This window comes from Leuresthes tenuis, unplaced genomic scaffold (genome assembly GCF_036924035.1).
Source record: "Leuresthes tenuis unplaced genomic scaffold, fLeuTen1.0.hap1 SCAF_18, whole genome shotgun sequence".
Classification (NCBI taxonomy): Eukaryota; Metazoa; Chordata; class Actinopteri; order Atheriniformes; family Atherinopsidae; genus Leuresthes; species Leuresthes tenuis.
The window spans coordinates 1,706,252-1,733,433 of NW_027325372.1; the positions used below are offsets into that span (position 1 = coordinate 1,706,252).

Consider the following 27,182-nt stretch of genomic DNA (forward strand, 5'->3'; position numbering starts at 1 on the left):
ATTCCCAGCATTCCTTTTGTCTGTCTGACGCAGCAAGGAGGCCTGTTGCTCCGCTGTTAGGGGATAGTGTTGGTGGGGGGGTGGAAACGCTGGGTTTAGGAGGGGCTCATTGACGGGAAGAGGGGAGGAAAACGTGATAAAAAATTAACCAGGGTCAAAAATGTCAAGAGTAGAAGTGAAACCAGAAGTGTTCAGCTTTTTCCAAGCAGTGTTCACACCATTTGTCTTCAGCTTGTCTGCGCCACAGTGTGAAATGTCTTAAAGGTGCACTAAATCCTGCTAGTACATGCGTTTAGGTGGGTTGTTCATCGGTGACCTAATGATTACTTCAGCAGGTGCTGAAACACATTTATGGATTCAAAAACTCGCAGTCCAGCCAGGAATCAAATACCCTTCTGATCATTAAAAATACCCCCATTCAGATTTGAGGTTTTGCTCATTTTATTGCTTAGTTGAGTCACATCAGTTTTGTTCTAGTCTTAAATGTTTAACCTGCTGTATTTTTTAATATTCTCTCTTTTTCCAGTGGATATTCTGGCTGGAATACAAAATCCTTCGCAGCTTCCCCCAATGTTTAAACTAACCCAGCCATTACAAATTAAACTTAAACTTGAAATCCACATAAATAAAATGTACTTTTACAGATTTTGCTTCTAACACTATTACATTACAGGCTAACATTAGCTAGTACCAACAACAAAACACCTCTCGACATTGTTGCCCCTTCAAAACAAAATTTTACCAAAACAAATAAGTAATAAATAAATTACTATAATGTTACTATAAATACTATAATAAGTAAAATAAAAAACATTTATTTACCTAAATGCACTGTTTTGCTTTTAACTCCCTATCTTTGTTTTGTATAAGCAGCTACTTCAGGCTAATGTTAGCTAATCATTTTTGGTTTAGTTGTGCTTTTGGAAAATTGTACAAATTTCTAAAAGCAGGAACAAAAATTTAAAATATACATTTTCTAAGTATTGTTGACTTTGTTGTACTCTGGTTTTGGTACAACAACCAACTTCCCTGTGGTTTGACGGGTTTTAGCATAGGCTAACATTAGCTAACGGCCAATGTTAGCTAACGGCTAATGTTAGCTAACTGCTTTTCTTTTAACTTTTAAGCTTCTTAAAAGAGGACTGAATTTTTCTAAACAGGAAATTAATATGAAAACTCTTATTTCAGCTGGTTAAAGTTAAATACTGTTCATTTTGGTTCACTCAGCCAATGTTAATTGGTTTTATATTCAAATTGCTTGTAATACTTCAACTTCTAGGCTATTACAAAGATCAACTTTCAGAAGAAAAAGAGTCCGTTATTATATGTTGATATCACACTGCGTTTTAGATTTAACAGTGGGTTTTATCACCATCATGAGAATTAACACAATGGACACACCACATATAACCAATTCCTGCATTTAGTTCCATTGTAATTTCCCTAATGATGTTTAGATATGGTTGTTTTCCCCTTAAGAAAATAGTGATAATTGGCAGCTTGATCCATCCAGACAAAATGTGTACTGGGCCTTTTCCTTTCTAACAACTTGGAAACAAATGTTTTATTCATTCATTAAAGAGTGCACTGGATCAGAAGATGAGAAATGGACCCCATCAGATTCAAACCAGGGAGTTGGATGCTCCTACGAAGCTTTCTAACAGCTGACCAGGGACATTTGCTCTGCAGTAGCCAGCTCTTGTTTATGACTTGGTTTCCTGGGTTGGACGTAGTCAGCCTCAAATGTAATAACTTACCATCCCAGGGTCACCCAAGGACGAGGAATGAGAAACAGACATAACAAAAGGAAAGGCAGCACAATTGACAAAGAGAGCTGCTGGCAGCAGGACTGCTTGTAATTCATCAGTGTGAGAGCTGCTGTTGACCAGCGGTCGTTGTTTCAGACAGCAGCTCTTATTGTTCGTCTCTGTGCCTGCTGTGATCCGACAGGTGGTGACCCCGACCAGAGTGGGACAGTCCTACACTTTCAGCCCCGGACAGCACAACCAGCAGGACCTCTACGACGTCCCACCCAGCAGATCGCAGGGGGTAGGTGTCTCATGTTCACAGCACGACCTTTCTGTCAGGTGGAATAAAGCTGTGAACAACAGCAGCCACACTTTCTGCACATTTCTATCACTTTACAAGAGCCGACAGCACATGAGTGGAAACGAGAACGCCGCCACACGGCTCTCAGTGTGAATCTGCCGCACATCCTGTTCCTCGTTCTGGCCCATTTTTCTCAGAAGGCAGTTTTCTGCCCAGTCATCTCGTTATTAAGCTGATAAAACCTGCAATGCTGCAGCTACTCTTCAACATACTTTAAATATCATTTAAATAAAGATCCGCATATTCATGTAACCGGTTCATTTCTAGCGTTGTCTGTGTTTTTATGAACATGAACAGGCCCAGACCAGGATATCTTTCTCCTTTTATTCTGACGAAAGGTGTAAAAAACTAAATCCTCCGGTCAATCGTGATCAACTACAGATTAAATGACACAGAAATATGTTAGCGCACTAGCAAGTTAACAGAGGCTAAAACTTTCTGTGACCACAGTCCCTCTCCCGAGGAGTACAACAGCAAAAAGGGGCAAAAGCGTGAGACACATATATAGGAGGGTCCCTCGAAAGTGAACGTTAAGGTACAAAAAACTGAGTCTCAAACGTTCCACATATTGACTCAGGAGGTCAGACATGTCGGGTAATAACTATTTACACAGAGTTTGTGTTATTATAAACCTACATATTACTGCTGTATAATCGACTCTGTTACATTCACACAAATGTGGCAGATGGAGGATCTGATGAGTTGTCTGTTTCCCTCTTTTTTTCCAAATTATTTGGTGTTTATCTTCCACTAAATCCATGTTTCAGGTGTACGATGTTCCACCGGGGCAGCAGGGGTATCCCGGCCAGCAGGGTGGAGCTAGAAACCAGGGAGTCTATGACGTTCCTCCATCTCAGATGGACCTCAGGACAGAGGGCGTTTATGACATACCGCCTTCCTCACAAGGGGTAAGACCTCAGCTTGAAAGTGCACATCAGTTCGATCTGTTCAGTCGAATGAAACCCAGTTAAGGAAGCTGGAAAAGGTTTGTTGACACAGCTCCTAGTGTTTCTCTTAATTGTCCGTATTAAATTAATAATACGTCAGATGACACATTTATGACATTCTTGTGGCGGCTGGAAATTAAAGCTCTACTTGCCAGTTGAACCAGAAACTCCTCTCGTGTTTGGCTGCAGGACTGAACTCCAGCAGGAAAAACCGTCAAAAGAGCAGAACTCCTCTGTTTCCAGAGCCTCTAAGATTTCACCAGAGCCAACCAGGCAGTCTGCCATCAGTTTGTTTGTAATAACCTGAAATATGCCGCGGGACTGTTATTTGCGTCGTTCCTAATTACAGTTTGGGAAGGACCGTCTCGCTGCAAGGAGTGGATTTTGAGGTTTGATGGAAATGACTTGCAGGCCAGTGCTCACCTCGCTGTGCTCCCATCATGCCCTGTGGCACACATGTTATAACACAGTCTGCTCCGTCAGGCTGGAGGAGGGCCAAAGCTCTGTTGTATCGCACTGCATGAGAGGAAGGAATCTAGGGCAGAAACTCTGAGGCGTCAAATTTAGAATCTACACCCTCCAGTTGTTTTTCACTTCCTCAAACAGACTGCAGTTCTGCAAACTGTTAATACTTTGGTTAGAGACGGCTGCTTCCTTTAAGGTTATTTAAACGAGTAGCTTGGTTTCCCTCAGCTAGATTTCTCCTTGAAAATACTGATTTCTTGACAATGTGGACAGCCAATATGAGGTTTCCATTCACTGAAGTTACTAATGAGGCATGAAGTCTTCTTTTTAGCATTCCCAGCACTTCTGAGCCTCCTGGAGAAAGTCTGAGGGGACTGAAGAGCAGATTGGCTGATAGCTGAACCTCAGATTCAGTCAAAGCAAACTGTTTACGTCCCAGAGGTGGAAGACTTCACAAGCTCAACATCCTCCAAAGGATTTTAAAGGCTGTCTGGATGTTTTTCACTGGTTTAATTTATCATTTTGATGTTGAATTTTAGGGCTGAAATGATTCCTCGAGTAACTCAGATTAAAAAAAATCCTTCATGCAGATTATCAGTTTCGATGCTTCGTTAATTCCCGCCAACATGTTCTGCTCAGCGGTCGCCCCGTTTCACACGGACGGTTATTACTGTCGCACAACGTGCACGTGCTGCGTTTGTAGCAGCTTGATTTGATGGAGGAAACAACGAGGAGCGAAATCAGAGGGAAAATGTCTAAAGTTTGGAAGCATTTCAAAGAAAAGAAAAGAGAAAATACTGAACAATGTGTCCATTGTAAAAGCCAGTTAGCTTAGCACGATAGCACAGCATCAATGCTACAGGATCTCAGGAACTGAGCTGAAACGTTTCTTTCTTCTTTCATCTTCGATGGAATAATCATTTGCCTAAATAATCGTTGCTGCAGCCCTGGTGTGCAGGCGGAAGTATAATTTCCACTCGACTTCGGGTGTTCCCCAGGGATCGATGCTGGGACCCCACTTATTTCATAAATAAACAGTCTTTACTCATTAAATAAGCGTGTAATTAAATAAAAAGTGCACAGACCAGAGGTGAAGATGCCAATTAACTGTGAGCTTTGGGCAGTAACTGAAGGCATAAGACTGCAGTGATAGAGTTGATGGTTTTCACAGTTCAAACGCTGTAAACCACCTAAAGAAATCATTTAAAAAGAAATAGCTTGTGAACTTATACCAAGCTCGCCTACCTTTGGAGGAGCAGGTGTGATGAATCTCTGTGCTCGAGGTTTACAGCGTATATAAATGTAAAAGCTTACACGACCTTTCTGTGAAATAAGTGACTAAATGAATCACAAACACAGACTGTGCAGTAAAACCTCTGCTGGTTATCCTCGTCCACAGGTCTACTCGGTGCCGCCCTGCAGAACCAACGCAGCCCTCCAGGAGGGAAACTACGACTTCCCGCAGCCTCTCAAGCACAAACAGGAGGGCATCTACGACGTCCCACCTCCCATCCTCACCAAGCCTGCAAACAGCCCCCAGTCTCATTACGACTTCCCCCCGAGCGTCGACCCTGCTGCCCAACACCAACACTCCAACGGCAACGAGGGGATTTACGACGTGCCTCCACCTGCCCTGCATTCAGGGGCGGGGTCTCAGCGGGACATATACGACTTCCCGCGGGGCATGGCGCCCCCCCAGCACAGAAACTCGCCCGCCGACAGGGACGGAAGCAAAGGCATCTATGACATCCCCGCTCAGGACGCTCGTGCAGCGGCGGATGTGGCGGACGGCGTTAACCGCCTGTCCTTCTCCAGCACCGGCAGCACGCGCAGCAGCATGTCCACCTCCTCGTCCTCCACGGGCTCCAGCTCCGAGGCCCGCCTCGCTCTGGATGTGGACGCCGCCGTGCAGAGACTGCACCGCCTGCAGCAAGGGGTGGAGCAGTCTGTCGGGGCGCTGCGTTCCATGGCAGCTTCCCCTCACTGGAGGACGTTTCCCTTCATGGAGCGCCACGCTAACGACGTCCGGACTGTGCTGGACAGGGTCCGGGCTGCTGTGGGGGACTTCATTGCGTTTGGCAGAGGAGCTGCAGCCAACTCCACGTCCCTGTCGGACTCCAGCCTGAACAATAAGCTCAGAAGGCAGCTGGGGCGCCTGGAGGACTCGCAGCAGATCCTTCTGCAGACCTACCAGGCTCTGGAGAACTGCAGCTGGGCTCTGAATGCTCTGGCTTCGTCCGGAAAGCACCATAACAAAAGCGATGACCTGGACCGCTTCGTTATGGTCTCCAGGACCATTCCAGACGACGCCAAGCAGCTGGCCTCCACGATAGGCAGCAACACGGAGCTGCTGTTCAGACGAACACATGCCGACGGGTCGTTCTCTGCCGGAAGCACACCTGAGGAGAATCTGATCCACCCGCTCACCTCCCCCTGCTCAGATAATGACAACTACAAGGGCCAAACCAAGCCCTTCCCCGTGTCCTCCAGCCAGGACAAAGACGCCATGAACAACAGCGAGAAGTGTGTGAAAAGCTGGATGGAAGATTACGATTACGTGCATCTGCAGGTAAGACGAGAATTTCATATTGTTCAAAGAAATAAAGACACAGAGACAACGTATCAAAGCTCAAACCGAGTCCGAGGGGCATTTCCTCACCTGTTTGCTCCCCCCCGCAGGGCAAAGAAGACTTTGAACGTCAGCAGAAGGAACTTTTGGAGAAGGAAAACATCATCAAACAGAGCCAAGTTCAGCTGGGCCAGGAACAGGTGAGACTGCTCAGACTTTAAGACTCACAAAGGAGAAAACTGCCGTTTCCTTCGCTTTTAAATGGAAATCCCACAGTTTTGAGGTCATTTTGTGATGCTGCCGAATGACAGAGGAGGCATCTTAATGCTTCAGGGATTAAACTGCGACAAGCAATCTGCAGATTGTTCTGAATTAGCCTCTGAAATGTTTTATTCTCTTTTTATTCTTATTCATGTAGAAACTCTTTGATAGTCTTTGAGGAGCTGAAACCAGATATTTAGCACTTTAAAGAAGCTGCAGGTTCACTTTCTCACATTTCCCCTAAAGAAATGGTTTAAACTCCTCCTTTTCCTCCACTTTGTTCCTGCTCTGCATCCCAGACGTCTCCTCTTCCCTTCGGTCTTATTCCAGGCATTAGTTGGGCTTTCCCGTTGCCGTGGTTACTACCAGCAGACGTCCTTCCAGCTCAGAAATCTGCGTTTTCGTGGGAAAAAGCTCAACAAGATGATTTGCTGTTTATCGATGGTGGAAAATTAACATCTTTCATCTTCCACAGATCAATCAGTTCAAGAAGCTGGAGCAGGAAGTGATCAAACCCGTGGAGAATGACATCACGCAGTGGATATCCACCTCGCCGTCCGACTCCTCCTCCGCCCACGTGTGCGCTCGGGACCGCCAGCTGCTCAGCTTCTACTCGCAGCAGTGCGAGCAGCACTTTGTGACGCTCCTCAGCGCCGTGGACGCCTTCTTCAGCTGCGTCAGAGCCGGCCAGCCCCCCCGCATCTTCGTCGCACACAGCAAGTTCGTCATCCTCAGCGCCCACAAACTGGTCTTCATCGGGGACACCCTGTCCAGGCAGGCCGCCATGCCCGAGGTGGCCAACAGGGTGATGAACTCCAGCAACGTGCTGTGCGACCTGCTAAAGACGGTGGTGGCGGCCACCAAAACGGCCGCTCTGAACTACCCGAACACCGGCGCCATCCAGGAGATGGTGGACAGAGTGACGGATCTGTCGCACCACGCCCAGCAGTTTAAAGAGCAGCTGCTGCAGATGGCCAACCTGTGACCGCGTTCATCTCGCCGCGCCTACATTAACCCGGTTGTGTTTTAGACTTTGTACATAGTCTGTTCTGTAAATATCTGCTCTACTTTTGTGTAGATAGTTTTATATTATGGTATGGATATATATGTAGATGCAGTACTGGTGTCTGTAGAACACATTTTTTCATAACATTCCTGTTTTACGAAGCACCTTATGAGCTGTTTTTCTTTGTCAACTGTAAAATGTGGCTGGTGTGACAGTAAATCTCCGTGTAAATCATGTCTGTGTTTGTGGAGCTCGCCACAAAGTAAAGGACTGTTCTTAACACGAGGCGGCGTCATCTTCTGTGTCCGAGTTTACAGAAAAAGGATCAAAACTGGCTCTGAACATACCGATTATTCCAAGATAAAGTTTCACATAAAGATGAAATCTGTAGAAAAGTCAACTGCAGAAGATTTAAGTTTCAGCACAAAGTCGACAAAGTAATCTGACATTTTAAAAGCTATTGTTTAAAATGTCTAAAATTGTTTGTCTTCTTCTTCTTTATCTCAGTCTTTACTGAGTTAAGGAAATATATATATATATATTTATTTATAGTTTAATATATTTATATATATATATAAACATATAAGGATAACTTAAAAGGATCAAAACTGGCTCTGAACATACAGATTATTCCAAGATAAAGTTAAATATTTTTTCCACAGAGTCACAAAAAGATGAAATCTGTAGAAAATTGAACTGCAGAAGATTTAAGTTTCAGCACAAAGTCGATAAAGTAATCTGACATTTTAAAAGCTGTTGTTTTTATATATATAAAGTCTTCTTCTATATCTCATGGTCTTTACTGAGTTAAGTAAAGATGACATATTCTGCCCTCCTTTGGCACCATTTCCTGGGGTCTTATTGAGATGTTTGAGACTTTGGTTTAAGCTCAGCGGCCCTCTGTCCTGTTTTATTTCTAACGTTAGCACAGCGAGAGTGAGGAGAGGACCGGTGTTGTGTTGGAAACACTCCTTAAACACAGCTGCAGGTTGTCTGAGTTACAGAACGGAACCGTTCAGCCAGAAAGCTTCAGCTAACAAAGTAATGTGGGAACAATAATGTTCATCTTTCAGAAAGGAGCAGCAGTAACTCCTTAGAAGTTGGTGTACGTCATCTTCATTAGCTAAGCTGTTAGCGTTAGCTGCTGCTAAAGGAAGAAATAAATCAGTAAATAAACCATGAAGAGTTATTTCATTAGCTAAGCTGTTAGCATTAGCTTCAGCCAACAAAGTAATGTGGGAACAATAATGTTCATCTTTCAGAAAGGAACAGCAGTAACTCCTTAGAAGTTGGTGTACGTCATCTTCATTAGCTAAGCTGTTAGCGTTAGCTGTTAGCATTAGCTGCTGCTAAAGGAAGAGATAAATCAGTAAATAAACCATGAGGAGTTATTTCTTCATTAGCTAAACTGTTAGCGTTAGCTTCAGCTAACAAAGTAATGTGGGAACAATAATGTTCATCTTTCAGGAAGGAGCAGCAGTAACTCCTTAGAAGTTGGTGTACGTCATCTTCATTAGCTAAGCTGTTAGCGTTAGCTGCTGCTAAAGGAAGAAATAAATCAGTAAATAAACCATGAGGAGTTATTTCTCAGATGCTTCCATTTCCCTGCTCTGAAGTTCAGGCTCTGAGAGCTGGAACTGATCCTCTTTGTGGCTCAGTTCCTTCAGTCCAGCGTTGAACTGGACCAAGTTGTTAAAGCAGTGGGATGAAAAGTGTTTGCTGCACATTCACAGTCTTTAGCTAACTCTGCTGGAACATTAGCCTCAGATATAGTTTATCCACTGGGCTCTTATATCCTCTGAGGCTGCTGCTGGATGGAAGATGCATGCTCCTCAGTGCAGCTGACAGCAGAACATTTCCACCTGAGAGTTGGAGCTTTATAAATAAAACTGAATCTGAATCAGATGCTGAAACAATATAATTTCTCTGTGTCTGCTCGAGTTTCCTTTGGATGCTCTGATTTCTTCCTTCAATCCCAACACAAGCCTGTTTGGTTAATGAGTGACTCTCATTGGTCAGCTTCATGTCCAGGTGGGATGGGCTCCAGCCCCCCCAGGACTCTTGTGGCTCCAAACAAGTAGGAGGAGTAGCTTCTGGCTGATGTTAGCGACCCAGAGGGAGCTCTGTGGATCTATGAGTTATTTCGGTCCTGGCAGCTGTAATTCATCCTCTCAGGCCAGAACACTCAGTCCCGGACTGAGCAGCAGCAGAGGCTTCTGTCACCGGAGGCAGAGGGCCAGATTTCTGAAAAAATAACTCTCTGCCTTACAACAACTGCACAAGGTGCTGCAGAGACGATGTGTGAAGCTCCCTGGAGCTGATGGGATCCTGTCTGTCCTGCTGAAAAACAGCTGCCAGGTGGAAACTCACCTGTCAGCGGCCAGCTGCAGGAGGTCAGAGGGGAAACTACCTCCAGCCACCAGCAGGAGGCCGACGCACAGCTGACTGTAGCGGAGACAGACTCAGAGAAGCTCTGCAGAGTTTGTCATTTCCTTGGCTTACCACAAACATTTCCTGTGAAGTATTTGCAGGCTCTGAAATTACAGCTTCGTCGCTCCAAAAGCTGCAAACGGAAACCAAGCGAGCCAGATCTGAGGCTTCATTAGTACCAACACAACTCTCACTGAGCTCCTCCGCTGTTGGAGAAGTTCTCAGATTAAAACTCCAAATCAGAGTCATTTCAGTTAAGTATCTGCTGATATCTGGATTTTACAACAGATCACAGTTAAACTGGCCAACAGACACATTATGAGGATAAACCAGAATTATTCCCCTTATTATACCAAACGAGTATGTGGTGTAGTTACCCCCCCCCACTCTGAGTAAAACAGGCTGAAAGTCCCACATTAACACCTGATAACAGACATGTTTTATCTGAATTATCCCTGAATTAAGGCGTCTTCATGCTCAAAATGTTCCAGTAAACGGATGAATTAAATAAAAGCCTTCAGCCGGTTCACTGTCAGACGGACGTAATGACGGGGAAAAGGTGGAGGTAGATGGGTCATGGGGGGGTCTGAATGGAAACCAGTGTGTCAGCAGGAATGAGGACTGGGTTTCTCTGAGTCCTGATGAAGTGAACCAGGGGGGGTCAGACACTCTGAGCCTAACATCTGTCCAGGAGACAGATGTGACAGATGCTGGCTGCTGTTCCTCCTCCTAACTGATGATTTCTGGACTCTGAGAACAGATGAAACTAACAGATATGAACAGATGAAACTAACAGATATAAACACCAGTTCTCTGCCACTCAGACACTGAAGATTCAGGATCTGATTAAAGACTTTTTACTGATTCTTCCTGACGTTCATTTAACTGATTTTCTGCTGTTTTTATGTGGATAAAATGACAGAAAAACATGAAAAAGATCAGAAGTTGGAGCAGCTTTGTTCATAGTTGTGTTCATGAACTCAGAAAAGGATCAAAAAGGAAAAAATAACAGAAAAATGTGTTCAGAGTCCAATGTTGTGGAATCCGAGGAGCAGTGATGTCATCAGTGACATCATCAGTGATGTCATCGCATGCAAATTAGGTGATTAAGTTTACTCCCTTCATAAACTTTGGGTCAAACTGAATATTTTTCACATTAACAGCTTCTCTTCATCTCTTTTTAATCTGCAGCCTGTTGAAACCTGGATGATAAAGTGTGAAGTTTCCCTTTAAAAGAACTTAAAGGGTTCACAAAGTATTTAACTGGATGCAAAGTTAGTACAGGATGAGTCATCACGATTATCTCCCACTTGAACCCCTTTAAGATATGATCAAAAGTACAGAAAAAGCTTTGTTTAATCCAAAAATACTTTGCATGAGATTAAAATGTTTAATTATTGGTGTTTTCAGGGCGAAATGTTAAAGAAACTGTGGCTAAAGAGAGCAGATGGTGCAGTTATTCTGCCATAAAATATCTGTTTAACGGCCCGGTCTGATAGCAGCAGGGTCCATTTCCAGCTCCAGCACCGGCCTTCAAACCTGCATCACTGCTCAATCATCACATTAAGTGTGAACATTAACACCGAGCTGCAGACCCACGGAGGCCTTGTCCCAGAACAAAACGCTCCTTAGAGCTCAGTGCTGATCCCACACAGCGCCATTTAAACTGTGCCAGAGCTGCTCAGGTGGAGAACCTTCTCTGAGCCAAAGAAGGAGAATTTAAAGCACTTTTTACAACTTTCATTTCCTTTGACCCAAAGTGGCGCCTTTAATTCAGATCAGACCTGCTCTTGTAACCGGTCCTCGGTACTGGCAGGTTCAGATCTCTTTCTCTGATGGCACCCTGCGTTGTGTTTTAGGAACGGTGTTCAGACTGGTTTATTTTCTCCTCCATAACACTTGAGAATGCTGGTCAGGCACGTTTAATTCCCACATACTGCAGAGGAATGGAAATGCTTAATGAAACTCCCACATACAGACTGCTAAAAAGGAACCGACTTACCTCGGACGCATCGTCTCAATACTGACGTCCACCAGGTGCAGCTGATGACGTAACCACGCAAGCAATAAGGAGGAGACGCCCAAGAGCCAACATACCAACAATAAAATAACTATATAATAATAACTATTTACTCCGTTACACTCTTACAACAAAGAACTCAACTTTACAATCACCAGTGATGCAGATAGAAGTGAAAAACTTCAGTAAAAGTAGAAACTATTTAAATATAAAGTACTCAGGATGATGGATTAATAAAGCAGCACCATGATGAATATTACCATGAAGTAAAAGGAACACTCACGTGTAGCGGACTTGTTCTGATAAAAGCAGTTTATCATAAATACAAAGATGCAGAGGGGGCGAATTAGCTCTCCTTTGTTGAAGGATAAAATCAGCCTGTTTGGGCTCCATCGGCGCGGTGCTGCCACCTGGTGTTCAACACGTGGAAGGACGTCAGGTGACCTGAAGCTGCAGAAATGAGCAAATTCAACAAGAAACCTCACATAAAACCGCTGTTTAAATCGTTTTTCAGTCTGATGATGCTGGTCTGGCTTTAAGCATGTTACCGGAACCGGACCGGCACCGGCAGAACACGACCAGAACAAACTGAAGAGTCTTATTCAGGCCAGATGATGCTCATTTATATTCACAACTCAGAGCTCATTCCATGTAAAAGAGACATTTTTTGTAGCTTCAAAAGAAAGTTGTCTAACTTACAGAAACACAGAAACTGATCAGCCTCATTTCTTTAACCTTTAAAGTGTCCTGATCAACAGTTCTGCAGCTTTCTGAAGCTTTTTCAGAGTTTTTCTTTGGACATTTTCTGCTTTTTCCCTCATCTTCAGTCCTTGTTCCTGAGCATTTTCAGTGTTTTTTCTTTGTTCAGCCGCTTAACTCTGACCTTTGACCCATTCAGGCAGAAAAAAGGCTCCTAACTCAAGGGATGAACCAGTGAACCAGCTTTGTCTGCTTTTTGTTTATGTTTATGTTTATCATTTCCTTTTATTCCTACATGCGCTGATACCCACATGGACACTATTTCCCTCCCCTGTAGCATTAATCTGGATGTTTTTAACTGTATTTTATATCAAATTTCCTGATGTGTTTTTTCCATTTATAATACTGAAGAGTGATGAAAATGATCATATAAATATCCTCCCATCCCTCACCCCCTCCATCCATTCTATAGCATGTAATATTGCACATAATTCCACTGCATATACACTTAAATGATCTGATGTTCTTCTTAAAATTGTCCTTTTATAAACAGGAACCAGCCCTGCTGCTGCTCCTGTTGCATGTTCTTTGGACCCATCTGTATATATAAACACATATTCTCCATATTTTTACTCCACATAGTAATAAAATTCCTGCTGTTTTACTTCTTTCCTGGATGTTCCACATGTTTAAGTCGACATTTGTTTCTTGAAACATCCGTTTTGGTTTCATTCTCCACAGAACTGAGCCTATTCTTGGACAAACTTACTTGGGGAGTATGTTATTCTCAAAATGTCCTGATTTATACCCATAATTCCCTTACTCAGATGGCAATTAACTTCTTATCATTTTCCCAACTTTGCACATCAGTAAACATCAGACACTACAGTTGTGTAAAGTGAAATAAAGGTATCCTGTCAGCTCTTTGCTGTTTATTTGCTGCTTTTTCCTGTGTTTCTGCAGCCATGGAGGATATCACTGCTAATGATGGATTATTATTGTAATTTAGCCATTAATCCGACCCGATGGCACTCATATAACCGTTGACTGAGGACTGAAAACTGCACAAACTAAAAGGTGTTTTCATCACTGGGAGAAGCTGTCGTTTTCTCATTATCAGAGTTTTCAAACTCTGATTTATCCAAAACATTAACAATAAAAAATATAAAAACGTGTTTTTAGTTCATTTCACATGTTGTTTTCTCCAGTTTATGATCTGAATCTGATAAAGTTGCCTCTTCTCTCTCTGCTTCACCTCTTTCTCATTCATTTGAGCTTTCTTTTAACTCTCAGTAATTCATTATAATCAGATTTGTGTGGTTCTGATCAGCTGTTTGTCTGCATTAGAAACTATCTGACTGAGGAGGGGGAGGGGGCAGAGTCAGCATCGGTTGCCAGGTTTGTTGATTCTAAGCAACTTCAGGCTTATAAATGCTACAGATATCCACAGTTTTGCTTCTCATGTGTCTCCTGTTTCTTTCTCTCTCTAAATGTTGGATATATTTTCTAAAAACAACACTTTCCCTTCTGCTGGATCCATGGAAAACCAATTCTCTCCGCCTTCACCTTTGCTGAGAGGCAGGAAGAGTCGGGGCCTATTTAAAGGTACATTATTAATGCTCTTAAATCCTTTGCTGACTGATAACGAATGAAACAGTCACTGTGGAGAGTCTTTGTCGAAGGTTATTGTTGCAACTGAGCTGAAGAAGCCTCTGTTTTATGAAGAGGATGTGCAGTGTTGTCCAACTTGAGCAGCTTTCTTCTTCTCTGAGGAGAAGCTCCAGATCAGATCTTTCTTTATCAGCTTGTTCGGTTTCAGATTCAAAGACTGATAGAAGATATAAAACATCTCGGAGCAGATGTTGGAGGATCTAAGCTTCCTTAAGAGGTGCAATCTGCTCTTTGTTTCCTCACAGAGAGCCTCACTGTTGCACTCTTGGTCCTAAAATCCACAGTAAAAGTCATGTGATCAGCAGAGTTTCTGTATCTGCTTTGTTTTCCCCTTAAAGTGAGTTTTAAAAGCCTGAATTCACCTTTGTGCAGACGTTTTAAGACGAGTGCAGAGAAGTCTAATCTACAAAAGATCATTATCTCATTCAGTCATTGATTACTTATTGATATGATCACGTGGTTGTTACGTCATCCGTTTCTTTCCGGTTGGTCCGACCCTCGTGTTTATTTCGTGTGCGTGTTTATACTAAACATTACGGCTCTCAGGGGCCGCTTTAAAAACAAGCTGTTTTAAGTGTTATTTCCCTTCCAGCCAGAAGATTTGACCAAGAAGAATTAAAAAACTGAACCATTTGAAAGATTTAATGAATAAATCGGCTCAGAGAGGAACATACCGTAATGTCGGGAGTGAGCACGCATTAAAAAACTGAGCACTGCTGGTGCTCAGCCTGTTTGGGTGCTTGTTTCCCTCTCACGATCTGGCAACACAACCGAGGCTGCAGGAAATCAGCCGGGAAGCCTGCACACGCACCGCAGGACCGACAGATGCGGTGATTTGTCGACATCTGTGAGAGTAAAACTGCGGCAGAGGAGCGTCAGCAGCCGCCTGGTTGTGGTTCCGGACCGCGGTGAGAAACACGTGCACCGATCCTGATTTATCACGGCACGGCTCGGGTTTGTGGCCGTGCTCAGCCGGGCTGTGTAGTAACACCCCAGCTGTGAGGGGGGATCACTCTGTTATGTTATCAGAAAAGTACGGAACGCCTGAAGGGACATTTCGGGACATATTCTTAAAGTTTTGTGCCTGTAAGTGAAGAAAACTTCCAACGGGCTGCAGATTGAAAACGATCAGCGATAAAGAGAAAGTTTTAATGGGAAAAATACTGAGTTTACGAAGGTAGTAAATTTAATCACCTTATTTGCATGTGGTGACGTCACTGGTGACATCATCGCCAAGCGGCGCCTGGGATTCCACAACATTGGACTCTGAACACGTTTTTCTGTTATTTTTTCCTTTTTGATCATTTTCTGAGTTCATGAACACAACTATGAACAAAGCTGCTCCAACTTCTGATCTTTTTCATGTTTTTCTGTCATTTTATCCACATAAAAACAGCAGAAAATCAGTGAAATGAACCTCAGGAAGAATCAGTAAAAAGTCTTTAATCAGATCCTGATTCTTCAGTGTCTGAGTGGCAGAGAACTGGTGTTCATATCTGTTAGTTTCATCTGTTCTCAGAGTCCAGAAACCATCAGTTAGGAGGAGGGACAGCAGTGTTTGGCTCAGAGTTGGTCTGAACTGGAAGGCCGGGAAGGGTTCATTTAAATCTTTAAACAAGTAAACGTCCAGATAAATAATGCAGTCGATCAGCTGTTTTTAAGTGACCTTAAAAACACTTTAGCTCGATCTGTGAATCTCGATCAGATGGAAAAGTCTGTGGACCTGTGACTAATAGCACTTCAGCCGCTCTTTAAAAAGCTTTAAGAGATAAAAATGTTTGAAGATAAACATGATAAATGTGTCAAAGAAAGGCTCTGAGGTGAAAAACACTTTAATTTTTAATGAAATGTCGTGTTTCTGGGTTTTTTGTCGCCATAAATACAAGTAAATCAGGATAAAGATGGAAACAGGCTGAATAATGCATGAAAACGGTTGTCGGTAATGTTTAAAACTGCATTTTAGTCACTTTTTAAACTTTAAAAATGATTAAAAAGGTTATTTGTCTTGATGCGTTAACTGTAATCAAAATAATTTATTAAGAATAAACATGAAAACACGACTCAGGAAACTGCAGTTTGATTTAAAGTGAAGCCGAATGTCAGGTCGGTCTGATTATCATATTTATCAGCCTCGTTTTTTTTTATTTTATCGATTTTAGGAAGATTTCCGTCCTTTAAGCTGGTGGCATCATGGTGGAGAGACGTGATGAAAGCAGCAGGTTGGACCTGAGTTCAGCTGAGAAGCAAGAAACAAACGATGAGACGAGAGAAGAAACCGACGTGGTTCAGGATCTGCAGCTCGCCTCCAACTCTGCTCAGAAAAGCCCAGAAGTAAGAATCAGAGAGATTCTGCCGTGTGTTCAGCTGATTGTAGCCGCACAAACGTGTCGGTATTTAACCTAAGATTAATCAGAAGGTGGAAGGAAGAACCTGGAAATACTGACGTCACTGTGGAAATCGATGGTTAAAGTCCAGAAGTTTGGGCCCAGAAGCAGAATTTTACCAAAACTCTTGGCAGGAATCTCGTAAAAATATTCCAGGTGGAAAAAAAGCCTGAAAATCAAGAATGAATCACCTAATAATAAACATAATCACCTGATGTGAGACGCAACCTGGGAGAAATTAAAGAGAAGGAACAGGAAGCTGACTTTCAAAATAAAACAATCTGATCCGAAACATTAAAAACTAGAATAAAAGCGTAATGGGGACAAATCCTGGTGAGTCTGGGAAACTGAGACAGAATAAAATATAACTAAAAACTGAACAAACACATGAAGGGAAAGAAACAGAATCTAGATTCTGATAAAACAGTCGAGCAAAAGGAACTAAAAACACAGACCAGCAGCAATAAGCTTCAAACAGAACCAGGATATCATGACAGAATACTTACAAAGTGGATTTACTGCCAGAACCGTCTGTTTTCCATCTTTTAATTTCTCGTCTCTGTTTGCAGACTGAAGAGCAGCAGAGGTTTGGGGTCATGTGTCCGAGGAGATTGGACCACGAGGAGAGAAGCTCTGATCATCGTGTTCCGGCTTCTGAGGCCGAAGATGCTAATCCTGAAGAAGCTGCTCAGCAGCTCCCAGCAGGAGGCGCCTCCCTGCAGGAGCAAAATGAAACCCGCCGCTGCGAAGATGCTAATCCTGAAGAAGCTGCTCAGCAGCTCCCAGCAGGAGGCGCCTCCCTGCAGGAGCAAAATGAAACCCGCTGCAGCGAAGATGCTAATCCTGAAGAAGCTGCTCAGCAGCTCCCAGCAGGAGGCGCCTCCCTGCAGGAGCAAAATGAAACCCGCTGCAGCGAAGATGCTAATCCTGACCCGGAGGAATCTCAGCCTCGAAGCGACCAAACTCACCCTGAAGGAGAAGCTGCGAGTACGTCAGAGAGCAGAGAGGGGAGAAGGTATCACGCAGTTCTTCATCAAATGCTGCAGCAGCAGAAGCACAAAGTCGGCCGCCGATTCAAGAGGAAAACCCTCATGAAAATGGCCAAACTCTTTATGATTACCAGCGGCTGGGACGGGGGAGAAAGCAAGAAAAGTGATTTAGCAGAAGAGCTGAAAGTCTTCACATCGCTCACGTCTCAAAGGAAGACGAGTTCCCAGGAAGCTGGACTGAAAGAGACATTTTCAACTCAAGCAGAAGCTCCACTGACTGTAAAAAAGAGGAAAAGAAACAGCAAAAAGCCTGAAACGGCCTGTAAGTCATCCACAAATCCACCGGAGTCACTCTGTGTTCAGTCCAGGTTCAAAACTGCATCAGAAGAGCAAAACGAATTCAGAGAAATGAGCTCAGAAGAGTCTGAAATCACAGAACTGCTGAGGAATCAAGCAGCAGAAACATCCGGCGTCAAACAAACGGCCAAAAGAGGAAGAAGGACAATAAAAGAAGCTGGTTTGGATAAGAGAGCCAAAGAAAAGCTTCGAGATGAACCTTCTGCGGATGGATGGGAAGCAGACAGCGAGAGGCTGAAACAGGCAGAAGAAACTGTGCTGAAGAGCGAGGAGGAAACTGGTCCAAGGGTCGATAAAAACACTGTGAAGCTGGAGCTGGAAGCAAGGGACATGAAAGCTGAGAGTGGGTTCTCCTCACCGGGAAACCAGAGGAGGAAAAAGACCTCTGTGAGGCAGACTGCTGAGGCCAGCGGGACATTTCAGCTCTTCAGAGGTTTGTCCTCGTTGCCTCCAGCCGACGAGCTGCTGGCGTCTCAAAGTGGAGACCTGGAACAAATGAGTGGCCAGAAAGCCAGGAGGAGGAGATGCAGAGGGAGTGAAGAAGCTGCTCAGCAGCTCCCAGCAGGAGGCGCTTCCCTGCAGGAGCAAAATGAAACCCGCTGCAGCGAAGATGCTAATCCTGAAGAAGCTGCTCAGCAGCTCCCAGCAGGAGGCGCTTCCCTGCAGGAGCAAAATGAAACCCGCTGCAGCGAAGATGCTAATCTTGAAGAAGCTGCTCAGCAGCTCCCAGCAGGAGGCGCCTCCCTGCAGGAGCAAAATGAAACCCGCTGCAGCGAAGATGCTAATCCTGAAGAAGCTGCTCAGCAGCTCCCAGCAGGAGGCGCCTCCCTGCAGGAGCAAAATGAAACCCGCCGCTGCGAAGATGCTAATCCTGAAGAAGCTGCTCAGCAGCTCCCAGCAGGAGGCGCCTCCCTGCAGGAGCAAAATGAAACCCGCCGCTGCGAAGATGCTAATCCTGAAGAAGCTGCTCAGCAGCTCCCAGCAGGAGGCGCTTCCCTGCAGGAGCAAAATGAAACCCGCTGCAGCGAAGATGCTAATCCTGAAGAAGCTGCTCAGCAGCTCCCAGCAGGAGGCGCCTCCCTGCAGGAGCAAAATGAAACCCGCCGCTGCGAAGATGCTAATCCTGAAGAAGCTGCTCAGCAGCTCCCAGCAGGAGGCGCCTCCCTGCAGGAGCAAAATGAAACCCGCCGCTGCGAAGATGCTAATCCTGAAGAAGCTGCTCAGCAGCTCCCAGCAGGAGGCGCCTCCCTGCAGGAGCAAAATGAAACCCGCTGCAGCAAAGATGCTAATCCTGAAGAAGCTGCTCAGCAGCTCCCAGCAGGAGGCGCCTCCCTGCAGGAGCAAAATGAAACCCGCCGCTGCGAAGATGCTAATCCTGAAGAAGCTGCTCAGCAGCTCCCAGCAGGAGGCGCCTCCCTGCAGGAGCAAAATGAAACCCGCTGCAGCGAAGATGCTAATCCTGAAGAAGCTGCTCAGCAGCTCCCAGCAGGAGGCGCCTCCCTGCAGGAGCAAAATGAAACCCGCCGCTGCGAAGATGCTAATCCTGAAGAAGCTGCTCAGCAGCTCCCAGCAGGAGGCGCCTCCCTGCAGGAGCAAAATGAAACCCGCCGCTGCGAAGATGCTAATCCTGAAGAAGCTGCTCAGCAGCTCCCAGCAGGAGGCGCCTCCCTGCAGGAGCAAAATGAAACCCGCCGCTGCGAAGATGCTAATCCTGAAGAAGCTGCTCAGCAGCTCCCAGCAGGAGGCGCCTCCCTGCAGGAGCAAAATGAAACCCGCCGCTGCGAAGATGCTAATCCTGAAGAAGCTGCTCAGCAGCTCCCAGCAGGAGGCGCTTCCCTGCAGGAGCAAAATGAAACCCGCCGCTGCGAAGATGCTAATCCTGAAGAAGCTGCTCAGCAGCTCCCAGCAGGAGGCGCTTCCCTGCAGGAGCAAAATGAAACCCGCTGCAGCGAAGATGCTAATCCTGAAGAAGCTGCTCAGCAGCTCCCAGCAGGAGGCGCCTCCCTGCAGGAGCAAAATGAAACCCGCTGCAGCAAAGATGCTAATCCTGAAGAAGCTGCTCAGCAGCTCCCAGCAGGAGGCGCCTCCCTGCAGGAGCAAAATGAAACCCGCCGCTGCGAAGATGCTAATCCTGAAGAAGCTGCTCAGCAGCTCCCAGCAGGAGGCGCCTCCCTGCAGGAGCAAAATGAAACCCGCTGCAGCGAAGATGCTAATCCTGAAGAAGCTGCTCAGCAGCTCCCAGCAGGAGGCGCCTCCCTGCAGGAGCAAAATGAAACCCGCTGCAGCGAAGATGCTAATCCTGAAGAAGCTGCTCAGCAGCTCCCAGCAGGAGGCGCTTCCCTGCAGGAGCAAAATGAAACCCGCTGCAGCGAAGATGCTAATCCTGACCCGGAGGAATCTCAGCCTCGAGGCGACCAAACTCACCCTGAAGGAGAAGCTGCGAGTACGTCAGAGAGCAGAGAGGGGAGAAGGTATCACGCAGTTCTTCATCAAATGCTGCAGCAGCAGAAGCACAAAGTCGGCCGCCGATTCAAGAGGAAAACCCTCATGAAAATGGCCAAACTCTTTATGATTACCAGCGGCTGGGACGGGGGAGAAAGCAAGAAAAGTGATTTAGCAGAAGAGCTGAAAGTCTTCACATCGCTCACGTCTCAAAGGAAGACGAGTTCCCAGGAAGCTGGAGTGAAAGAGACATTTTCAACTCAAGCAGAAGCTCCACTGACTGTAAAGAAGAGGAAAAGAAACGGCAAAAAGCCTGAAACGGCCTGTAAGTCATCCACAAATCCACCGGAGTCACTCTGTGTTCAGTCCAGGTTCAAAACTGCATCAGAAGAGCAAAACGAATGCAGAGAAATGAGCTCAGAAGAGTCTGAAATCACGGCTTTTCTGCAGGAACAAAATGAAACCGTGTCTCCGCCTGCTGAGACAAAATCCCAGCGGCGAACGCCACGAAAACGAGCCTCAAACCCAACCCCAGTTTGGGATTACAGCGCCATGAAGGAGCCTGCTTCTTCTGAAGAGTCGGTGCAGATGAGTGACGTCCAGAGCCACGAGACACGAGCTGAGAGGAAGAATTCAAAGAAGAAGAGAGCAGGTGCAAAAACTTTAGGCGTCAGAGAGGAAACGGAAACCGACGCGCAGAGCGGCGCCTTCAGTCTGAAGCAGGAGGAAGGCGAGCACGAGATCATGAGCGTAAACGCCAGGAAAAACTGTAAAAGCAGCGGTGGAAGAAAAAGGATCAAGAAGAAAGCTGCTGAGGAAACTTTACCTGTGAATATGAAGACTGAACCGCTGGATTTGCCTTTGGACGTTAAAACCGAACCCATCAGTCCTCTGTCGCTCAGTCCAGCGAACAGGAAAAGGAAACATGTGGCCTCCTCAGAACCTCCGAGCAACGAGACCAACGCAGAACCAGCTGAAGCCAAAGCAGAGCAGGCCTCATCAGTTTGTGGACCAGCCAAGCGAAACAGGAGGAGAAACAGTGTAAAACCAGAGCTTCACAACATGCAAAACCTGCAGAAAACTCAGACAGAAGAAGGTCTAAAAGCTAAGAACAGACGGAGCAGAGCGGCGTCCGTCAGGTTAGGAAGTGAAGGCGAGACCCCAGAACCTGAGGCCTGCTTATCCAGATATTTAAAAGGCTCCCGGAAGGGACTTCAGTCGAGCAGCCGGGGCACGAAGGGAGGAAAGAGGAGGCCAGCGGGGGGGGAGGACAAAGCTGCAGACACTCCTGATAACTCAAGAAATCCAGGAGGTGCAAACCCTGAAAATACGACCGAGTCCAAAGAGACAAAGAAACGCTCAGCAGTGAGAGAAAAGCCAGCAGCAGCAGATCTGCAGGCAGGTGGAGGACTTCCAGGCAAGATGGCAGCTGCTTCTTTACCAGGAAGTGCTTCTGAGAACAGAGCGAAAGGCAAAAGAAAAGAGACAAAGAAACGCTCAGCAGTGAGGAAAAAGCCAGCAGCAGCAGATCTGCAGGCAGGTGGAGGACTTCCAGGCAACATGGCAGCTGCTTCTTTACCAGGAAGTGCTTCTGAAAACAGAGCGAAAGGCAAAAGAAAAGAGACAGAGAAGAAGCAGAGGTTTGATGAGGCCGTTCCTGAGCTCCCACATCCTCCAACTGAAGCTGTGACGCTGAAAAAGAAGCGAGGAAGAAGAGCTAAACGGGAGCAGAACATCGCAGCGTCCCCCGGAGGTCAGGCAGAGGACCCAGAAACAGCAGATGGGAACCAACGAGGAGGTCAAAGGTCCTCAGCCGGCGTGACATCAGACCCGAAAGGTGTCCCGACGCCGTCCTTTGAGGTCGGCTGCAAGGCGACTGCAGATCTGAAACGGGACGGAAAAATGAGGAAGTGCAGAACAGTTAGAACAACATCTGAGAGGAAGACGGCTGCTGAAGAAGTGCAGAAACCATCAAAGGTCAGGAGCAAAAGGAGGAGAAGGGATGAGCTGAGGATGAAGCCGGAGGATTTAAAGGCCATCAAACAGGAGCCTGGTGAGAGCGAGACGTCCGAGGATGTGGAATCAGGCCTGTCGGCTGCTGCAGAACCGATGAAGAGGCCGAAGAAAGCGAAGCCTCCTCGCATCAGTTCGCTCTGGAGTGATGCAGCTGAGGTGGAGAACCTCGCCGCCGACTCTCAGAGGAAGAAACGCCTGCGGTGCTCCTTTTGCACTCGCTCTTTTCGGCACATGTCAGCGTTTTCGCTCCACAGACGGATTCACACGGGAGAGAAACCCTACCGATGCCTCACCTGCTGCAAGAGGTTCGCTGACGTCCAGCAGCTGAAGCTGCACTCAAAGCGCCACCGGGAGCGTCCCGCGGCAAGCTGCCCGTGTTGTGGCCGGACCTTTAAGAGCAAAACTCAGCTCATTGGTCACTTCAAGGTTCATCTGAGGGACGCCGGCAGCTCAGAGAGACCCAGAAAAGGTCGGTTCTGCTGCTCCGTCTGCGGGAAAACCTGCAGCAAAGCTTCAAGTCTGAGTTTCCACGAGAAGACCCACTGGGCCGTGAAGCCGGCCGCCGCCGCCTCGCATCATCAGGCCGCCGCCTCACATCAGGAGGCCGCCGCCTCGCATCAGGAGGCCACCTCGCTTCAGGCCGCCGCCTCGCTTCAGGCCGCCGCCTCGCATCAGGAGGCCACCTCGCTTCAGGCCGCCGCCTCGCATCAGGAGGCCGCCTCACATCATCAGGCCGCCGCCTCGCATCATCAGGCGGCCGCCTCCCATCAGGCGGCCGCCTCACATCAGGCCACCGCCTCACATCAGGCCGCCGCCTCACATCAGGCGACCGCCTCCCATCAGGCCACCGCCTCACATCAGGCCGCCGCCTCACATCAGGCCGCCGCCGCCTCCCATCAGGAGGCCGCCTCACATCATCAGGCCGCCGCCTCGCTTCAGGCCGCCGCCTCGCTTCAGGCCGCCGCCTCGCTTCAGGAGGCCGCCTCGCTTCAGGCCGCCTCACATCATCAGGCCGCCGCCTCGCATCAGGCCGCCGCCTCGCATCAGGCCACCGCCTCGCATCAGGCCGCTGCCTCGCATCAGGCCGCCGCCTCGCATCAGGCGACCGCCTCACACAGCGCGATGGAAGGATTCCTGGTTTCTCAGGGCGCCGGGGCAACGACAGCCACCCCCGTCATTTTTAAATGCCCGATATGCCAGCAGCTCCATCGCCACTGGTGCCATTATGTTCTGCATCTGCGGTGCCACGCTCCCGGCGGGCGCCACCGCTGCGAGGCGTGCAGGCAGCGGTACGAGCACGCCGCCGACAGCAGGCAGCACTGCTTGGTTTGCTGCAGAAACAGCGGCGAGGAGACGGCGTGCAGAGGCTCCCCGAGGGACATCTGGAAGGCGGCGGCAGCTGCAGAGAGCCTCAGTGTGGCTCCTGAGGCCGAGAAATCGGTGTTTCCTCAACAGGAAGCGGGTGGAAACCAGCTGGGAGATAACTCCAGCGTCTCTGATGACGTCATCCCAGCTGGCGGTCAGGCAGCTCCTCGGCGCCCCGCGCTCCGCCTTCAGTCCGTAAACCGCAGACTCGGGGGCGGATTCCTGTGTGGACGCTGTGGGAAGTGGTTCCCTCGGTGGAACAAGCTGTGGCTGCATCAGCGTCTCCATCGGACACCTGGCAGCTCCTTCAGCTGCAGCCGCTGCCAGCTGGATTTTCATTTCCTGGGTTCCTACATCCATCACCTGCAGGAGCACGCCGCCCAGGCGCCACACGCGTGCCCCTCCTGCCCGGACTCCTTCGCCACTGAAGCCGAGTTAAGCTGCCACCTTTCTGACCTCCACAACCCGCCGGACCGTTGGCGCTGCAGCGCCTGTGGAAAGCTTTTCTCCTCCCGAAGAAGCCTGGAAACACACCAGCTGCTGCATAAAGGGGCAAAGTGCCACCTGTGCCGGCCGTGCAACCTCACGTTCTCCTGCTACTCAGCCCTAACCGCGCACCTAAAGGCCCACAAGACACGCCTGAGCGCGCCCAGGCCGGCGCCGGTTCTGGAGCCGCTTCTGTTCCCGTATCACTGCGGGAAATGCGCCGCCAGGTTCTCCAGCGCAGAGCTGCTCCAGGCGCATCAGATCTGCCATTTCACCGCCGGGAAGGAGGCGGAGAGTCCTCCAGGGAGTCCTCCAGAGACTTGTGTTCCCCACAGAGATCCAGGGTTCCCATCAGAACCATCAGAACCATCAGAACCATCAGAACCATCTCAGCCAAGGCGCCGCCTTCCAGTGAGCAGCAGAAAGCACCTGTTCAGGTATCCTCATCCGGACCGCTTGTACGTCGTCTCCTCAGAGCGACCCGTCATCGTCTCAGACTCCGAGGAGGAGAACCAGCGCGAACCGGGTTCTGAAAACCTGCGGGTCGCAACCCGTGCAGGCGGTTCGCCATCGTTTGGTTCTCCTCAGCAAGAACCCGGTTCTGGTGTGAACGGCTCCAACATCTCTCACACCTCAGCTGCTCCTGATTCTCTTCACTTTGAACCGGGTTCTGATTCTCTTCACTCTGAACCAGGTTCTGATTCTCCTCACCGAGAACCGGGTTCTGATTCTCCTCAGCAAGAACCGGGTTCTGATTCTCTTCACCAAGAACCGGGTTCTGGTTCTCTTCACCGAGAACCGGGTTCTGATTCTCCTCACCGAGAACCGGGTTCTGATTCTCCTCAGCAAGAACCAGGTTCTGATTCTCCTCAGCAAGAACCGGGTTCTGATTCTCTTCACTCTGAACCGGGTTCTGATTCTCTTCACTCTGAACCGGGTTCTGATTCTCTTCACTCCGAACCGGGTTCTGGTTCTCTTCACCAAGAACCGGGTTCTGATTCTCCTCAGCAAGAACTGGGTTCTGATTCTCCTCACCAGGAACCGGGTTCTGATTCTCTTCACTCGGAACCAGGTTCTGAAACAGGCAGCTCACAGCTGGACCGTTTAATTAAATCTTTAATCCCTGAAAAACTCTCGGACATGATGGATTGTGAGAATGATGCAGCAGAACAAACGCTTTCTCTGTTTGACCCGTTAGGAGATGAAGTCCAATCCTGCGTTATGTGCGCCGCGCTTTTCACAGACGTGTCGAGGCTGCATGAACATTATATAGATCACGCCAGGGGGGTGAAGACCGGGGTGAAGACCGGGGTCTCTGTGAGGACTCTGTGAGGATACTTTGAGGACACTTTGAGGATACTTTGAGGATACTTTGAGGACACTTTGAGGACTCTGTGAGGACACTTTGAGGACTCTGTGAGGACTCTGTGAGGACACTTTGAGGACACTTTGAGGACACTTTGAGGACACTTTGAGGACTCTGTGAGGACACTTTGAGGACTCTGTGAGGATACTTTGAGGACACTTTGAGGACTCTGTGAGGACACTTTGAGGACTCTGTGAGGACGCTGTGAGGACACTTTGAGGACACTTTGAGGATACTTTGAGGACACTTTGAGGACTCTGTGAGGACACTTTGAGGACTCTGTGAGGACGCTGTGAGGACACTTTGAGGACACTTTGAGGACACTTTGAGGACTCTGTGAGGACACTTTGAGGACTCTGTGAGGATACTTTGAGGACACTTTGAGGACTCTGTGAGGACACTTTGAGGACTCTGTGAGGACTCTGTGAGGACACTTTGAGGACACTGTGAGGATACTTTGAGGACACTTTGAGGACTCTGTGAGGACACTTTGAGGACACTTTGAGGACTCTGTGAGGACACTTTGAGGACTCTGTGAGGACTCTGTGAGGACTCTGTGAGGATACTTTGAGGACACTTTGAGGACTCTGTGAGGACACTTGAGGACTCTGTGAGGACACTTTGAGGACACTTTGAGGACTCTGTGAGGACACTTGAGGACTCTGTGAGGACACTTTGAGGACTCTGTGAGGACACTTTGAGGACTCTGTGAGGACACTTGAGGACTCTGTGAGGACACTTTGAGGACACTTTGAGGACTCTGTGAGGATACTTTGAGGACTCTGTGAGGACACTTTGAGGACACTTTGAGGACTCTGTGAGGACACTTGAGGACTCTGTGAGGACTCTGTGAGGACACTTTGAGGACACTTTGAGGACTCTGTGAGGACACTTGAGGACTCTGTGAGGACACTTTGAGGACTCTGTGAGGACTCTGTGAGGACTCTGTGAGGACACTTTGAGGACACTTTGAGGACTCTGTGAGGATACTTTGAGGACACTTTGAGGACTCTGTGAGGACTCTGTGAGGACACTTTGAGGACACTTTGAGGACTCTGTGAGGATACTTTGAGGACACTTTGAGGACTCTGTGAGGACACTTTGAGGACTCTGTGAGGACACTTGAGGACTCTGTGAGGACTCTGTGAGGACACTTGAGGACTCTGTGAGGACACTTTGAGGACACTTTGAGGACTCTGTGAGGACACTTTGAGGACACTTTGAGGACTCTGTGAGGATACTTTGAGGACTCTGTGTGGACTCTGTGAGGACGCTTTGAGGACACTTTGAGGACTCTGTGAGGACTCTTTGAGGACACTTTGAGGACTCTGTGAGGACTCTTTGAGGACTCTGTGAGGACTCTGTGAGGACTCTGTGAGGACGCTGTGAGGATACTTTGAGGACTCTGTGAGGATACTTTGAGGACTCTGTGTGGACTCTGTGAGGATACTTTGAGGACTCTGTGTGGACTCTGTGAGGACGCTTTGAGGACACTTTGAGGACTCTGTGAGGACTCTTTGAGGACACTTTGAGGACTCTGTGAGGACTCTTTGAGGACTCTGTGAGGACTCTGTGAGGACGCTGTGAGGACTCTGTGAGG

General features: G+C 47.6%; 3 protein-coding genes across 3 annotated transcripts in view; 2 read left to right on the top strand and 1 right to left on the bottom strand.

The window, feature by feature from the left end:
- nedd9 (neural precursor cell expressed, developmentally down-regulated 9) overlaps nucleotides 1-7,642 on the top strand; it is a 30,707-nt gene extending 23,065 nt beyond the window's left edge. The window contains exons 3-7 of the mRNA XM_072370402.1: nucleotides 1,951-2,049; nucleotides 2,877-3,017; nucleotides 4,921-6,090; nucleotides 6,201-6,290; nucleotides 6,827-7,642. Coding sequence (XP_072226503.1) covers nucleotides 1,951-2,049; nucleotides 2,877-3,017; nucleotides 4,921-6,090; nucleotides 6,201-6,290; nucleotides 6,827-7,336 — 2,010 coding nt within the window. The 3' untranslated portion in view covers nucleotides 7,337-7,642. The remainder of the gene's footprint in view (nucleotides 1-1,950; nucleotides 2,050-2,876; nucleotides 3,018-4,920; nucleotides 6,091-6,200; nucleotides 6,291-6,826) is intronic.
- LOC140275682 (probable ATP-dependent RNA helicase ddx6) overlaps nucleotides 1-27,182 on the bottom strand; it is a 436,375-nt gene that overhangs the window by 366,379 nt on the left and 42,814 nt on the right. The gene's annotated exons all lie outside the window — the stretch shown is intronic.
- LOC140275597 (uncharacterized) lies at nucleotides 16,342-25,324 on the top strand. The gene is made up of 3 exons (XM_072371110.1): nucleotides 16,342-16,508; nucleotides 17,131-24,822; nucleotides 24,911-25,324. Exons 1-3 carry the CDS (start codon nucleotides 16,368-16,370, stop codon nucleotides 25,322-25,324), a joined length of 8,247 nt encoding a protein of 2,748 aa, XP_072227211.1. The 5' UTR covers nucleotides 16,342-16,367.